This window comes from Desmodus rotundus, chromosome 9 (assembly GCF_022682495.2).
Source record: "Desmodus rotundus isolate HL8 chromosome 9, HLdesRot8A.1, whole genome shotgun sequence".
Taxonomy (NCBI): Eukaryota; Metazoa; Chordata; class Mammalia; order Chiroptera; family Phyllostomidae; genus Desmodus; species Desmodus rotundus.
Window position 1 is genome coordinate 15,350,425 of NC_071395.1, and position 17,999 is coordinate 15,368,423.

A 17,999-nucleotide genomic window follows, 5' to 3' on the forward strand; every position below is an offset into this window, starting at 1 on the left:
AGATCCTTTTAGAGTGACTTCCTAAAATAACAGGACAAATATTAATCTTACCCCAGATGGCTTATACTGTTATTCCAAGAAAGAACTTGGCACGTGGAAAAAGACGAGGCCATGTTATGCCTGGGAGGGGGGTTGCAGTTTGACTGTTTATTGCAATGCTTGCTTGTATTTTGTAATTTTTCTATAAAATATGTGGATACTTTGTCACTTACCTAACTTTTTTAATAATGAAAACAACCATATATGCCCATAAAAAGATGCTGTGTTCTACTTAGAAGTGGTTAGAACGCTGCGTGCTGGCAGCATGGGAAGAGTCAGTGAAGCCCCATTCAAACTTTGACAACGGGGTGGGGCAATAGAATGCAACCATTCTGTATTTTCTAGCTTCATAAACATAACGATACTAGCTCCCAGCCTGTGTTATTTCATTCATCAGTCATTTGGTCATTCCGTAATCTTTTAGAAATGTCTACTATGTGCTAAGTGCTACGATACATGACGTGTGGGACACTGAGGTAAATAAAACATAGTTCTTGCCCTCAAGCAGTTTAAATCTAAATGAATGATCAGACAAGTACAAACAGCCCTCTCATGCAAGAAGTAAAGTTAAAATACAGTGTGCGGAGAGGAGTTGAGGAAGACCGTGAACCGAGACATGGAGGAGGAATTGGACTCCTCCTCAGGTGCTCAGGGAGTAGCGCTGGTCTGGCCTGGCTGGAGAGCCGACCCTGAGAGATGGAGCTGGTACCTTGAATAAGCAGAACGCATAGGGTGTAAACATAAAAGCAACTCTGTTTTTTGTAGTCCGTTGTCTCTTTAAACCTGCCTGGTAGGAAGGGTTCCCCCCCTCTCCCTAGGGGAAAGCTCAGGCAGGCCTATACCTGATAATTCTTAGATGATACAAGGCCTGAAAACCCCTTTTAACAGCAAAACGGTCTCGATTCAGAATGCAGAAGGCCTGAGCCAATGTGTTAATTCACAGTTCTACCTTCCTTTGAAGATCCGTCCTTCGTGCTGTCTGGAAGAGTCTACTGCTTACCTATTACAGGGGTGGGGCAGAGTGGGGTGGAATCCCTGTTTCTTCCTGTTGCCTTCTACACCAGCTGCCCTCCAGACCCCAGAGAAGGGCTAGAGAAGGAGGCAGAGGGAGGAGAAGTGAGGGCATGAGAAAGGTCTTACTTTACTCTCCTGTTCTAGAATGGTTTCGCCTTTGCAGGCCAGCAGAGGCTTATGGGATTTGTGCATGGGGCCTTCGAAGCCTTACTTTTGGTATCTCCCCTGCCGTTCCCTTCACCTGGCTGAAGTCCCTCTTGTCTGGGGTCACTCATTTCCTCCACTGCCCCTAGGAACCCTCCTGTTCCTCCCATATCCCGTTGTGTTGAGGGACCATCAATTGCCCTGGCAGCCCCACTGGACAGCATTTAAATTAACACCCATGAAGCCAGCCCTCTGGTGGGAATTTGGTCGCTGCCGGGGACACAGGGAACAGTGCCTCTTACTTGACCAGACATAGAGGGCAAGTTCAGGCCCCATGCAGCACACACTTGGCCCCCAAAGCAGCTGGCCATTCTGTTTCTCACCCTCTGGATTTCCCAGGCAGATGTTAGGCACCCATCCACCAGGGTCCCCGTCTGAGCCAAACACAAGACACACTTGCCAGATGGTGTCCCTTATGCCGTGCTCTCTAGATTTGGGGTAGGAATACAAAAAGTTGGGTTGGGGAGAAATAAAAGAAAAATTTTCCAGTTCTGTTTCGGCGAATTATTTACAATCCCTGCAGGAAGTGGAACTCCTGGAGGCATAGGGGGCGGCAGGCAAAGACTCAGCAGTGACAGAGCAGGTGTCATCTGAAGGGGCGGTGGTAGAGCATGTGGACAGGGTGGAAGTGTTCCCAGCTACTCTTGGAGAGGAGGAGGAAGAAAACACTGGAAGAAGAGGTGGCGAGGGTGGTCCGGCATGGCGTGTGCCATGGAAACCCAAAGAAGAGCGGAGGGGCATCCCAGGCACCATCCCAAGGGCCTCCTGCCTCCGCTCCCACCCCTGGGCGGCTGCCCCTTGGCTTCCGCCCCACTCAGGCCCCAGGCCCACGGCTCCGCACCAGCTCTCGGCACTCTTCCGCGTGCCTTCGCGCTCCCCCACTGCTGAAATATTCCGGCGCTCGCCTCATTCCCTCTTAAATACCCCGCTACACCTCCCAGTGCAGATTTCAAAACTATTCCGACATCCCCTCCGTGAGTAGCACCCCGTTCTCTCCCCCGATGGGCACCGTCCCTGCTCTGTCGCACCTGTGGACTGTACAGTCCTTGCGAATGCTGCAGTCGCCACCGTGACGATGCACAGGTTCGCGTCCCTCTGGACTGAACGCTCAGGGGAGAGCTGGACGTTTATTTGTCTCTCATCCCCAAGCCTTTGCAGAGGGCCCAGCACATTCCATATGCTTCACGTACGCTGGTCCCCTGAAGCACAGCAGGTGTGTAATGCTACGCTCCCTGTCCTGAGGTGTGCAGACATGCTACGAACTGAAAAGCAGAACATGAAAGGATGATGGCACTGAAACAAAGAATAGTAAGTGACCTCTCTCTCTCTCTAGACTGCTCACTGTCATGGTCTGAACAAGTGTCTTAGAATAACGAGAAGCTTCAACGAGCCTCTAGAAGCAATGCCAACTACGCCGTATGGGAGCAATTCACTGTCTAGAGGGATATGCTCGTAAATCATAAAAATTAAAATCTTTCATCTCCAACTTGCCGTCCTCAAAGATACACAGTTCTTGTTGGGCACACAAACACTGTCCAGGTATGAAACTCGATTCCTGTAGGCACTGGGTTCAGTCCTTTACCGTCTGTGAGCAACGCTGCAGGTGGAAAGGAAGCTGCGTGAAACAAAGGGCCGGGAACAGGATGTGGGATGTCACAGTAACACCCTATCGCAGGGCCTGTCATCCCAGGCATCTGACAAAGGCGAGTGCCCTCCCCGCTTCATTTTCTCTTACTTGATCTTGCCTTCGCCAAGATCAAAATGGAATTGAGAGTTGGGCTGAGCTTCTGTGGTGACACAGGGAGAGACAGAGGCCCAGCAGAGGCAAGGACGAGGGCAGAAATGAAAATGTCAGTCCACAGGAGCCGCGCCTGGTCTTCTCAGCATGGGGGTGAAGTGGCCTGGGGCTGGCAGCCTTCCCTCCCCCTGCGCCAGGAGCTGGGCCCCCAGCGAAGTGGAGACCACGGAGCTCCATTCTTGTGCTGAGAGTTAAGAACCTTATGCTCAGACACTGAATGTTACCCTTCCTGTCCACTTTCTCACCCCGCCCCATGTCTCTTGCTCTCTAAGCCATCACACAGAACAGAAGCACAAGCATGCTGGGACAAGTGCTATGCTCCTTACAGGACTGGGTTGTCACATGCTTCTCCACGGGCAGTTGTATATCAACTTTCCTTCTTCTCTACGGGGTGGCCCAGGGTTCCTTGGCACAATGCTCAGAGTCTAGCTGGGGTGCGGGGCGGGGAGTGGTGGGGAGAAAATGCATACAACTGTAACTGAACCACAATAAAGTAATAAAAAAAAATGCTCAGAGTCCAGTGGTCCTCTGTGAGGAAGCACTCCCCAGTCCTGCTCTGGGGAATGAGTTTGGAAGCTGAGCCTTTTCCACTGGACGTAGTAGTCGTCTGTTCTTGGAGAGAAAGAGAGGAAACTCTGTCCAAGAAAGAAAACATGTTTTTCTCTGGTTTTCCTAATATACAAGAACATTACAGGTATACAAGAATAGCATCTTCTTGTATTAGGTATACGAGACTAACCCTTTCCAGCCCCTCTTCTTGGAAGAGCGGAATGGGAGGTGAACTCTCTGGAATGGATAAAACGCATGGTCTGCAGACTAGAAGATAACAGATGTAGTGGGCAGGGGTGCGAAGTAGTGTGAGGTAGGGAATTGGACTATTTCCCCCCTCCTTCTATTAAAAAAATATTTTTCAACAGAAGAGCCCGACAATGGCGCCCAGAGCGCACACACACACATTCTACCCAGACCTGCGCAGGAGTAACGGAGGAAACCCTGAGGCCAGGCCAATGTCTGAAAGAAAGACAAGCAAAGATCTGCCCAAAATTAAACAATGCATTAAAAAATTAGTTAAATTAAATCATCTCTCCAGGTTGGTAAAACCAGTTTTCACAGTAATCTAAACATTAGGAGAATTTTGTTTAAAAGGATGGGGCTTTTTTGTATGCCTCTTCTCTTTCTACACACACACACACACAACACCACACTTTTGATCCCTGAAACAATTTCAAAAGTATTTTATCAGAATTGACCTTTGGAATTCGATCACCAAAACCATAAATTAATCAGCGTTTGTCCTCTATATCAGCATGTTACCTGACGGCTTTAAGAAGAAGAATTAACAACCACCTGGAGACTTACCTATGCACACTAGAGTCACAATTAGACAGAGGCAAGCAGGGGGGTAACTTGGAATCAAGTTTTTAAAAGCCCCAGGTGTTTCACTTCACTAATTTGCATGGAACAAGTAAGCCCTAAAACAATGGAACTCGAACTTTAAAGGCAATAAAGAGTTAGTGAGATCTGGAAGTTCTCTTTCAGGGGTCCAAGAAACCTATTTTCCATGGGAGCCAAGTCCTTGATGCTTTATTCTTCTGTCGATTTTTAAGTCAGTCTTCGCATCCCCTATGCCAGCAAGCAATGCAACAGGTCCTTGGGCATTTGCTCATGTTTTCAGGCTAGCCACAAAACTGGGCCCAAGGTTGTAGGCACAAGTTTTGGGCTTGATTCTGGATAAGAACCTGCCTAGCGTTAAGCTACACGGGAGGTTCCCACAACATAAAGGAAGGTCTCTCAGAGTGGTCACATGGAAGGTGATCACAAGTCTGAATAAGGTCCATGACACTTCACTGTTGTCCCTTTTACTTTATTTGCCATTTCACTTTTGTTCCAATGACAGTCAAGAGTCCTGGGGGCCCTGGGAGATGAGCAACCAGCAGCGACGTGGAATGGCTCGGTCACGAGCAGCTGACCCCTGACTGTCTTGGTGTTGATGTAAAACCTCTCCCCATCATCTTGTTTTCTTTTCATTTGATGATTTCACTGGAAATCAGCGAAAGAGGTGTATTTAAACTATGTGTCTGCCATTTGGTAATGTTCCAAATGATCTCATTTTTAAAAAATTAACCTATTTTTCATCTAATGTCCAGAATATACTTTTTTTGGTCTCATATTAAAAAAGAAAGGAATAGGGTCAATTAAAGTATCTGATCTAACCTTAAAGTTATTTAACATCATTATCCTTTGCCATTTAATAAATCTAAGCCCTGTTCACCTCATTTATTGTGATTAGTGGGCCTTTCCCTATCTTCCCAGGAACCTGGATCAGGGGGTGAGTATGCACGTGTAGGTTTTAAACAGAATTCCTGAAAGATTCAATAGAATTCCTGCTGACATAAAAAAAAAATCACCAAAAAGCAAAGTCTACCTCTGTCAAGTGCTTTATGTACAAAGAGGGGAGAGAAGAACAGAGGAGGTCCTTAATGCCCAAAGAGAAGAAGGAGCAAGCCAAGAGTTTTATTTAAATTACTGAGAGTTTTGCAAAACTTTTTAGGTATTTTCCACTAACAGATGGTAAAAAAAGGCTTTAGTATATGCAGACAGTTTAAAATGCTTTTCTTAGGTGCTGCTAAATATTACTGAATCATGTCACAAGGGTATGTATCTCTGCTGAGAAGCCCCGACTGTGTCTCTCCCATTGGTCAGTATTTCCAGCAGGCAGAGAAGGGCTGGTGAGCATGGTACAGAGGGCAGAGCATCGAGGAACACCAGAGACCAGAACCCAGGCCCTCCCTTCAGTGAGAAGTGGGCACTAGCAGATGGGCTGGGATGAGAAGGAGGCTCCATGCGGCAGAGGGCATTCTGGGAATTCTTGTTCACCTTTGCATCCCGAACTCTCAAAATGGAGCTTGGAAAGCAATAGGAGCTCAATAAATATTTGTTGAATGAAAGAATAAAATTTTTTAAAAACCCACAAAAAATGGAAAAAAAAAAAGAAGAAAGACCACGGAAATTAAGTGGAAAGAAAAAATGAGAAGTAGAAGAAAGCTAAAGTACAGGGTTCATTTAAACCCCAACAAACCTTAACATATTTTTGCCAAAAAACAAGGTGCTAATCACCAAAGACAAATAAGGCTTTGCATCTGATAGGGCCCAGGCCCCAGCGCCTGGCCTGTGGGAGCCCTTGGACGGAAGGTGGGGCTATGGGATGGTGGAAAATGACCTCTCTGGGCTCTTAATTCTACCCCATGGATTCCTAGAGATGCAGAGTGCATGAATACCCTCACAAAGCATTTTGGCTAGGCTTCAACCTTCTTTATCAGATGCGTTTTTTACATCAAGGCCACTTACAATTAGCGTAAGTGACTCATTTTAATTTCCCTTCCTCTCTCTCTTCCGGTGTCCTCTCCGGAGCAGGTGGTGAGGAGCAAGGGAACAGAGGGAGAGGTCACCACCCCTGGGCTGAGAACCAGGACCCAGTACTGAACACTCACTGTCACACAGGATGAACACTTGAAGCTTTGGGTGTCTCCCAGAGAGCTGAGACAGAGTCAAATAGGAAGAGCTTTCTAACGGGAACGGTGTTTAGGAGACAATATTTTCAACAGCATTCAGATGGGATAAACACGGTGCGAAAGGTTTTATTTAGCACACGTAATTGAAAGGAGATAACCATCTGTCTTAATTAAACTATCCTCCTGGTCCCAGTTTTCTTCTTCATTCCCTAGAGCACTTTGAAAAGGGGGCAGAAGAAAAATAAGTATTATCTAGGTATTACCCAATATATTGGCTAAATAAGCATTGATGAATTCCAAGTGAAGGTTCCTACCAATAATCAAAGACTCAGAGGGCAGGGTGATGATTCCAATCTCAGAAGAAGTCCCCCAAGTCACTGCAATGTCACAGTTACATACGTTTTATATACACACACACATATATGTATATATGAGTGGAGTAAATAGAAGAATTATTGGGAAGGAAGACCAAGATCCCTCCACTTTTCAATCCTCTGTCTTCCTAGAAGAATAACAGAAGCTGTAGGGAGAAGTAGTTTCTCTCAGGAAAGCATTCCATTCTTGGGCTAATAGGGACACTCCCCTGCCCAATGAAAACGAATGGCCCCGTCATTCTCAGGAGCTCGAATGTGCTGAGGGGGACATGGCCACAGCACAAACACGCTGCCTGGCAGTGGGGAGAGGAGTCCCTTCTCCAGAGGTAGGTCTGCATTACCAGCTTGTACCCAGATGGGCACAGAATCCATGGGTTTTAATCATATATCCTAATGTTCCCCTTCTTTGACATGAGCAAATGACAGGTGAAACATCAATATGAAAAGAAAAACCACTATGGAATGAAAATGTTTCGATCTCTCACAGAGAAAAATAATGGCTGTGCTCTCCCACCCCAAGACCAGAACTATGGCAACATTATACCAAAAAGCTTGGGGAAAAAAACTGTAAAAAGCTAGAGTGGTGTAGACGATTTCAAGGCATGGATAAAGTACCCAGCTCCTCCCTGGCAGGGAGGTGTACCCTCTGAGTGAAAAATGCAACAGAATAACTAGTTACTCAAGTGTTTGCATCCACACTGCGGTTGGGTCCCGCAGAAAATAAAGTTTCTTCTTAGGGCTGTCACCATCAAATATTATTTAGGAATGGCCTCTGTGTTTGTGCCACTGTTAGCGCTGTGCATACGGTAACCCCTGTAGTCATTTATACCAGAAACCAAGAAACCACGCAGAAACACAGGAGGAGGGCACACCATCCCACCTGCAAACACATGTCCTGGGTGTCGTCCGTCTTTTGGTCAACGTTGTAAAGGAGGATCTGGAAACCCTCCACCACACTCTACCCCACCCCGCACCCCCTACCCTACAGCCTCACCCCCAACTTCACAGCGGTGCTCAAACCCCTCCCTCCCCCTGTCGCCAAACAGGAATGAATCTCTAATGAAGGTGGAGCTTAGGAAATTCCTTTCCCAGTTCTTGCCTGGTTTCTGGGAACACTGGCCAATACAAATTTTCCTGGCTATGTTAACATATGCAGCTATGCAACAGGGAGATGATAATAAAACAAGAGCCCCTTTGAGTCTGGCCTTTCTGAGTCCCAGACCTCAGTGTGGGAGGTGGAGGAAGCTGGGTCAAGAAAGCAAAGGGGTGGCCTGAGGGCTGAGGGCTCTGAGGGAAGAGGGGGTGCAGGGTCTCTGGCTATGGGGTGTGAGCTGGCCAAGCCCCATATGAAGCAGGGGAGCAGCAACAGCCATTCAGGTGTGTGGGTTCAAGGCTCTGTAAGCTGTGTGTGCAGTTACCAAAGAAACAGATGGGTTACTAGTGAAAGGGTGAGGGTAACACCAGTTATGGAGGCAGAGGGGAGCCTGTTAGCAGCAAGTCCCCTCCCCTCGTTGGGAAAAGAACGGCCCTTCGGAGCTGCGTTCAGGCCGCTGACTCCGTCCTGCTGAAGTGGTCAGGTAAATGCCACAGCTGCACATCCTCTGAGCCTAACGAGGTCCACACCATCAAGAAAACAATTCTCTCACATTTTTATCTTATTAAAGTGATCGATTCCTTGTTTGTACAAGATATAGTTTTCACACTCCAAAGATCGTCCATTCTCACTGAGTTTTCAAGTGCCAAAAAAAAAAAAAAGACTCTAATTCCTTACTTAGATTTAACTTTCCCATATACCTCGAGAGTTGCTCAGGTGATATATGGCAATGAGCAAACTCATCTGGTCAATTAGTTGTAAGCTCATAGCTGGTCACATTCATTATAAGTCATTAAAAAAATGACACAAATAATCTTTGTCATCAGCTGAACCCCAGGATGCTACAGCAAATATTTACATCAAAGGAGTTGACTCTGCTATGGAGTTATTCATTCAATAAACTAGGTTTCGTAGTTTTTATGTATGAAAATTAAATACTTGGTAATATAAGTAAAGACAGGCATTTATTTTAATGTCAAACAAGTCTCCATTTTTACTTAACTTCTGGAATTATGGAAAATATGGTAACACCACAACTATCACAAGCAACAAAAGAAAAGAGAGATAAACTGGATTATATCAAACTTTAATTTTTTTTTGCTGCAAATAATACCATCAAGCAAGTGAAAAGATAATCAGTAGAATGGGAAAAAAATCACAAGTCATGTATCTGATAAGGGACTTATATCCAGAATACATAAGGAATTTTTGCAACTTAGGAGTAAAAAGATAACTCAATTAAAAAGTGGGAAAAGGACTTGAGCAGACATTTCTCCAAGGAAGGTATATAAATAGCCAATCAGCATATGCAAATATGCTCAACGTCATTAATCATCAGTCGGATGCAAATCAAAACCACAATGAAATACTAGTTCACACCCGGTATGATGGCTGTAATAAAAAAGACAGACAATAACAAGTTTTGGCAAGAACGTGAAAAAAAACTGGAACTCTTAGACGTCGCTGGTGGGGATATAAAATGGTACAGCTGCTTCGGGAAACAGCTTGGCAGTTCCCCAAAATGTTAAACATAGAGTTACCATTTGACCCAGCAATTTCACTCCTAGCTATCTACCCAAGAAAAACGAAACATATGTCCACAGGAACACTCGACAAATGTTCATAGTAGCAAACGTTGGGCAACAACCCAAATTCTGTTCATCAGCGAATGGATAGATGAACAAAATGCGGTATATCCATTTTATGCCATATATAAAATCACGCCACTTTATACCGTGTGCAAAATTAGTACTATATTATCGCTGAATCCATTGCAATAACACCCAATGGAATATTATTTAGCCATATAAAGGAATAAAGTATTGATACATGTTATAACACAGATGAATCTTGAAAACATTAAGTGAAAGAGGCCAGTTAAAAAAGACCATGTATTTGTATGATTTAATTTATATGAAATGTGCAGAACAGGCAAATCTATTGGGATAAAGAGTAGATTAGTGGTTGCCTAGGCCTGGGGGTGGGAGGAGCGCTAAGAGATGGCCACTAATGGGAATGGAGTCTCTTCCTGGGGTGATGAAAATATTCTGTAATCGGACGTGATGGTGGTTGCACAACTCTGCGAATGTACTGGGTTGGCATGAAAGTTCGTTTAGTTTTTTCCATATGATGGCTCTAGGAGCACTTAGCTGCCTTTAACTTCATTCGATACAATTTTGTTAGATTGTATTGTGACAGCTGTCATGTCAGCGCTCATTAAAAAACTTATCAAAACTGGTGAATTTTTGTGCAGCCATTTTAATAGTAAAGATGGAAGAAAATGTGCAATATCTTCAGCATAGTATTTTTTATATTTCAAAAAAAGGTAAAATCGCAACTGAAGGTGCTGTGACTGACGGAACGTGTCAAAAGTGGTTTGTGAAGTTTCTTGGTACTATTGACATTTTGGCCAAATAATTCTTTGCCGTCTGATGCATGGAAGATGTTTAGCAGCACCCCTGGCCTCTACCCACTAGAAGAAATAGCAGGAGAGAGCCGACACACTCAAAATATCCAAATCAATAAAGTTATTGGTGAAAATGAAAAATGTCTTCTATTTTACGGAAAAAACTAAATGGACTTTTTTTTTGCCAACCCCATACCAAAAACCATTGAATCATGCACTGTAAGTGGGTAAATTTTGTGATGTGAATTATACCTTGATAAAGATGGTTTAAAAACTGGGAAGGTACTTAAAAATCAGTCTAGAAGTCACTCTAAAACATAACAATCTAAAATACATAAATTCTTAGAAAAGTAGAGTACTGGGTTCAATAAATTTCTCCAGAGGCTCTAATAAAGTTGAAGTGAAAAGAAGCATGTTTCAATTTTGGACCGATGAGACTGTGCCACTTCGACAGTGGTGAGCTCTCGGCTCTTCAGTGCATGCCTGTGGCAATGTGATCAACGGACATTAGCGCTACAGTAAATAAACCACACACTTTTCCCGCGCTACTCCTACATCACCCTAACTCTTTCACGTAGCTCGGCTCATCACCTGTTCACTTTCGGAGTGAGCTTTGCTTTCAGCTGTATGTAAGCAAGCGGGATCCCAAGGAGCTAGACACAACCAGGCCTCCCATGTCTTCTCACTCAATCAGATAACATGGGTTTGAAGGAGGCAAAGGTACGATGACATTAGTATGAAAGTGAAACACCCATTTTCCATTCTTGCAGGTTATTATCGAAGTCCTACTGCTTATAAAGTTTGACAGATTATGATTTTCCAAAAGAGACGTACCAAATGGAACAGTGAGTAATTTTTGCCCTGAGAAAGTATTTAGCTAAAATCTCTAATTTATCTCAAGGAATTCCTTAGAATAGAAGTGTTCCCATCACAGTCTTTGATTTGTTGGGGATAAGGGGAAGCTTTTTCCTCCTAAAAGAAGGCCCGCATTGCCCAGGAATAATCATGAAATTTAACAGCAAAAGAACACTGAAAACAGTTGTATTATTATCTGAAGCTCATAATCAACACTCTTAATTCACTAGGTACAGGTGACCTTCTAAAAAAGGTTTCCAGATACCATTATTTCATAATAGATGAAAAAGAATCTCCACTTAAGGGAGATGCTTCTTTTGAAAAAGCAAAATGTACATTCAACATAGCTTTGTCCTCTGGCAGCTTCAACCTAAGGCATTCTTTTCAGATGGACAAAACTTATTCCTCTAGTTACCCGTCTCCTCAGCTCCACAGTTCTCAAAACTTAGCTGTCAGAACCAATCCCAGGGCTGTAAAAGCCGAAGGGGTTCAGCCAGGTCCAGAACGGGGCTCAGGAATCTGCATTTCTGATACATCCCTATCCTTCCCGACCTGTGCTGATGCTTCTGGTTTGTGGACCACACCTGGGGAGGCCCTGTCTCAGCACCCCCAGAGCTGGGCTGGCCAGGCAGCGTCCTGGTGGGGCAAGTCTTCTCTGAGAGTCTACCAGAAAGGGAACGTCACCCAAAGGCCAAAACACACTGACATTTAATATATAAATAACCGGCATTTAAATCACCACAATCTGCTGCTCAGCTTTTGTGATTCCTATGTATCGATTCCGGTCCCACGCCACCCTCACGCTTGCTCCCCCCGGGATGCGAGGCCTTTCTGGGAAATCCTCTCCTCCCAACAACCCCACCTGACGGTGCCCATGTCCGCCCACCACGCCCTCATCCCAGATACAGAAGTGTCTCCTGTGGGCCCCAACAGGAATGAGGCAATCAGCTGGACTTCGGAATTGAGGCAAAGAAATGTCTGTCTCGCTGCTCTTTGGAACCCAGAAGCTGTGGGCCACCACCAGCTGTTGGCTGGGAAACAGCAACAGTCCACGTGAAAGCGCAGAGAGGAGGGGGCGCGCTGTGGAGGGCAGAGCCTCCGGTCCCTGGGTCCCTGGGTCCCTGGGTCCCTGTCTCCCGTGGAGGACTCAGTCCCTGCCCTTGGGATCGCTCCATGAGTAGCCCCAAACCATCTTCAATTAAATTCCCTTTCTTGCCTAAACTGGCTGAAGAGGATTTGTTATTTACAACTGAAAGAGCCTTAATTAAAAGTTAATAAAGTCAATCTTTAGGTACTTCTCCTCTCTGCTTCAGTTCACTCACAGATTATATTCACCCCCAAACTGCACCCTACCCAAGTGTGCCTGCTTCTAAACCCCTCGTAGCTGAAGCCCTAACTTACTCGGCGGAGTGCCTGTACTCTACATCACCAAGTATTTCAAATCTGGGGCCCGCCTGGATTCCTCTACAAGAGGCAATTATAATTTATATTGCTCTCCAAGACTAGGCCGGGATAAATGAATATAAATCAAAAATGAATATAAATCTACTTGGCGTCCTTTTTTGAGCATAGAAACAAGAAAACCAATAGACAGGTTTCAAATTAAGGTCTGGATATGAAGCTTTATTTACCATGTTGGGTAAATTTAAATGTTTAGTTTTTCAATAATATTTCTCAATAACTCCAGCTATCCCGCTACTTATTTTTATGGGATTCATGTTCCAAAATCATTGTTATCCACTACTTCTAGGTACAACCGTACACACGGAACGTTTTATACCCACACCCCCAGGTAAACCCGTAGCCGCCCAAAGGGAGAAGAGAGCATTGCTTTATCGTCGCATCGAGCTACGCCTCTTGAAGCCCAACAGACAAAGCAGATAAAATTTTGTGTCACTCTGAGCATAAGTCATATCTGTGGTAACACATCTGTGCCATAGGTCTGCAAGGTCACCGGACACTGCAAACCCAGAGCTTCACAGTGACTTGACTTTCTCCGTCTGTCGAGTGTCACATGTTCCCTGTACTGAACTCTGGCACGTTGGCCTCCTTAGATCAAGACTTCTGGGAATTATCTTTGGCAACTATCCGCTTAGCAGAAAAGTCTGATTACTTTGGCTGCCTTGCCTCACGTAACCACAGGTAGTCGCAGGCGTCCCGTGGCTTCCTGGAGCGGGCTGCTTTCTTCATGGTAATCAATTTATTTGGCCCAGCTGTCAGGCACTTGACTTCCCAATTAACAACTGAAATAGAACTTGAGCCACGGGAAGGAAGAAAACTCAGATTTCCCCAAACATGCAGTTAATGAAAAATTTAGTCTAGTCCCTAATGCATCTATGTTTTTCCCATAAAATGTAAATGTCAATCTGGAAAACAATATACCTACAGAGGTGTCTCCACGTAGGAAAGTTTCACATGGTATTTGACTGGGCCATGTGCCCAGCATCCATTAAGGAGTCATCATAAATTAAAACTGGAAACGAAGCAGCCGAAATTATTGACTAGTTTCCTCTTATTAATTCAGTGAAAGAGCTTTGACTATTGCCGATCACAGCTTCTATTCTCCAGGAAGTAACAGAGAAGAGAAATCCTTTCATTCTACGTCTTAGCTATTCCTTGGGTCCCAATGGAAAGAAGGAAAAGAAAATGCATGATAATTCACAGATGCCCTTTTCTTGCCCAACTCTATTTTTTAATCCTCACCTGAGGATATTTTCCCATGGCTTTTATAGGGAGAGTGGTTGCAGGGGGGAGGGGGGTACAGGGGGTGGGGGGCGAGAGACAGAGAAACGTCGATTGGCCACCTTCTCATATGTGCGCTGACTGGGGATTAAACCTGTGACCTTTGGGACCACAGGATGATGCTCCAACCAACTGAGCCACACCGGCCAGGGCTCACCCAACTCTTCCTGACCAGAAGAACTTTCCCTGGCGTGACAGAATGAATGCCTGCAGAAGGGCTTTGGGGTCTCGTGGGGAGTGCAGCCCCAGCAGACCTGACTTGCCTGCAGAGATGCTTTGGGAACTGAATTACCACACGACCTTTGTCTAAAGAGGGACAGCAAACAGCATGGAAAACGCGGTCTGAAGACACTGACAAGTCCTGTGCTTGGATGTCTTTTGGGGCACGAACACTGAAATTGCCCAATTTACGACTTGAGGATGGACAGAGCAGCAAGGTTTTTCCTAACGCCTTCCCTCTTCCGAGAACACTGACCTATCCCTGCTCAGAAACGCTGCTGTCCACTTTAAATGTGGCGACTCCTCTTTACCTTGTGGCTCAGGAACGATGACTTTTTTTTAAAGTCACATGCCCATATTTTGGACAACTCAGAAATTTCTTTGCAGTTCGCCTGACCACAGCCTGCTAGAGTGTAGAAGCCTGAAGTTCCGCATGCCTGCCAGTCACTTGTTGGGTGAGTTTCCTCGCCCTGGATTCCATCTGACCAGACCATAGCATCTGGAGGGGAGGGACTGGGATACATGTTTTTTTGAACCAGTCTCTTGCACCTAGAATGCTGGGGAAATTTTTCAGGGCAAAAAAACTTATCTTAGTCTTCAAACACGTTTTCCCACCACGAAGCAGGGTGGATGCCCTTTGGAAATGGGACCATGTCATCCATCTGACCATTGTTTAACCCCCACAGTACACGGGCTCAAAGAAAGTCAACATAAACATTTTAGAAAGGCCACTGCGTCCGCAAATATCATCAAATGTATATGGTTGCATAGCCATATTCTGTTTGAGGGACTTCAATATCAATTGCCTACTTCATTGTCTCATCATCCAAACGGATTCAGATACAATGTTTTCCTGAAAGAATGTCTTCCCTGCAATCTCATTTTTGCATAGTATCTTTCAGTGCCACCCAGCCCTCTCTGCCCACGGCACGGCTGCACAGCAAACTCTGAAACAGAAATATTGTACACTAGAACCTTGCCATCAGGAGGGGACAAAAGTCACAGTTAGAAGGGTTGAAGTCACTGTAACGTGAAAGCTTATTTTATGGGAAAGAATCAGAGAGCTGTGCAGCCTCTCGGCATTGACTGAAAAAAACAACAGATTACTCCATGTCCACACGGCCTTTTGACACTGAATGGAGCGTCAACTATATGGAACTATGTTGGCTTGAATATCATTTCTTGACACTTTCGGCATTCACTAGTCAGCACAATCTTGCTACACCCCCCCATTATAGGAGAAGCTGCACTGTCACGGCAAGTTTTAGACAAACGAGGCTACAATAGGATGTAAGAATTGTATTATACTTTATCTACACAAATCACGTTCCCTTGAAGTTCCAGTGCATTTTGAATTAACACCAAAGGAAAGAATTCTTAACCCCACCAACTGGCAAATACAGGAATTTCAACTGTTCTGATGCAATGACTCTAAGCGAATCACTATTAATTTCTTACTTCCAACCTGCTGGTCAACCAGAAACACAGTCTGATTCACTTATGAAATTACACAGCAAAGTAACCCCCCCACCACTACGTTACAAACCGAAAACAGCTTTTGATTTGTATTAGCATTTTGAATATAGTTTCTAAAAGTTATCTTTAGCAGTAGTGAACTAATTAAATATAGAGTATGACTTGGTAAGTAGTATTATTGATATAACGTTTCTTTCCATGTTTTGAAAGTCATACCTTTGGATTTAAAAGATACTAAATGTTTACCTGTTCCAAATGGGAAGGGGCAGATAGGAGACTGGGAACATAAATGTCAAATTATAACCCGTTTTGCCAATATCTGCAAGGCTGGGATTACCTTTGGATGCTAATAAAAGCCATTCATCTTAAGGACTAAACAATTACTGTAATACCTCTTCATGAAATTTTCTACTCCTAAAATCTCATTGCTACTCTATGAGTAATTACTTCAAGTGCCATCTCAACCGCTCATTAGGTTAAGAATAATCTTTTAATAGTTCTTAAAGAACATAAAGTAAAAATACACACAAAAGCAAGGTCCTCTCTTAGGGGAAAAAAAAAGATATTCAAATCAATTAACAGCAGTACTTTGAATGCCATCAGAACCCATTTAAAAGTATGACCTACATCATCTTAGAAAGTAGCAGTGTTTTCCAACAATTTTCAGTCCTATTCAGAAAACGAAGGCTGCATTTAACAGGACAGATACCCAGCTCACCTCCGAAAACAAACTCATACACACAACCCAGGGGTTTAAGGCAAGTACTCCATCGTTCCTGAATCCGCAGCGATAAGGTGGCAGGGCTACCAGGAGGTTAATTGTGAGCCATGCAGGACGCAGCCCGGTTGGCTTGCACGTGAAATGATCCAAATGTGAACATTTTAGAATAAGTCAAGTACCTGAGAGTTTCATGAGAAGTTCCGACGCTGCTTTGACTGACATATCCTGCCTTAGCACGCTCCCCTTCCCTTCCTGGGGCTTCAGTGTGTCCTCAGAGATGCTGGAGGCTGACACTTCAGATTCCGGGCTGAACACGTAGCTGGACCGAGGTAAGGAGGTGCTGAGGGCCTCCTCTTCCTGAGGCTCCTCCTTCACTTTAAAGTTAAGATTCATGGGCTCCTTTTGATTTGCAGCTGTCAAAAGAAGAAAGGGATTATATATAGAGAGACAGATATAAAAGGCCATTCCCCTCTTCGCTGTTCCCAACTCAACCAAGTACGGATGTGCGATCACATTGTGCTAACAGCAGGAGGGACCACAACCTAATCAGAATCGGCTGAGCCCTGGGCACGAAGATACAACACGCTCCATAGCACGTGGGCTTCTGAGTCTTTGGGACCTATGCTGCTGTAAAAAGTGCTGACTCTACAAAGTGGGCATTTTCTCTTTGGCTTCTCTCAACATCTTCTTTCCTGTATATGTTGCTGCCTCCCTGGCCCACCTGCACTCTCCCCACCTAGTCCTGTTATAGAATAATGCCTTCGTGCAGTTTTCAATGAAATATTGAATATAATAAACATGAGTCAGAGGCAACAGCCAAACTGAAAGCCTGGGTTGGGGTGTGAGGCGAGGATGGAGAACTTGCCAGAAAGAAAGGCTCAGACAAGAGATATATACCTTTTGCGTTATTATAAGCCGACACCACTGGCCCACAAACAGTGGGACATACACTTGGCATGGCTTTTTGGGTCCGCGTCTGCAACCCATGTCACCTCTGAGTCCGCAGTGGGCATTGTTTAAAGAAAGCACATTTTGAAATAATTTCAGATTTGCGGAGAAGTTGGAAAGGTGACTTGAAGAGTTCCTATCCATCCTTCACCCAGCCTTCCCAACGTTAACATCTTACCGAATCATGATGCTTTTGTCAGAACTAAGAAATGCACATCACTGTGATCTAAACTCCAGATTTTATTCATATTTCACCAGTTTTTCCACTTATGCCCTTTTTCCATTTTTAGCATGATTGGTGGTGTGGAGTGTGTGGTCAGGAAAGAGCTAACTAGCTTATTATGGGATGGATTCCGTGGCTTGGCTACAATATATCACTAAGCTACATACTACCCGGGAAAGACCAAGAAGGAAGACGAGCATCCTGTACTACCACTTGTGATTTTCATAGGCATCTTGCTCCCTGTTAAAAGGCGATGTAAGAGGAACTTTTAGGTCGGTTATGTTGGGTGTGTTTGTCTTTTGAGAAAGAAGATCTCATCTTAATACACAGTTCTTAGTAATGCTTTTTAGAATGAGCCTTAAACCCACTCCTGC

At 44.6% G+C, this 17,999-nt stretch overlaps 1 protein-coding gene across 4 annotated transcripts in view; it reads right to left on the bottom strand.

Moving 5' to 3' along the window:
* ZNF827 (zinc finger protein 827) overlaps positions 1-17,999 on the bottom strand; it is a 155,819-nt gene that overhangs the window by 75,890 nt on the left and 61,930 nt on the right. For all 4 annotated transcript variants that reach the window (XM_045202338.3, XM_071219154.1, XM_071219155.1 and 1 more), the window contains exon 5: positions 16,634-16,867. In XM_045202338.3, coding sequence (XP_045058273.2) covers positions 16,634-16,867 — 234 coding nt within the window. The remainder of the gene's footprint in view (positions 1-16,633; positions 16,868-17,999) is intronic.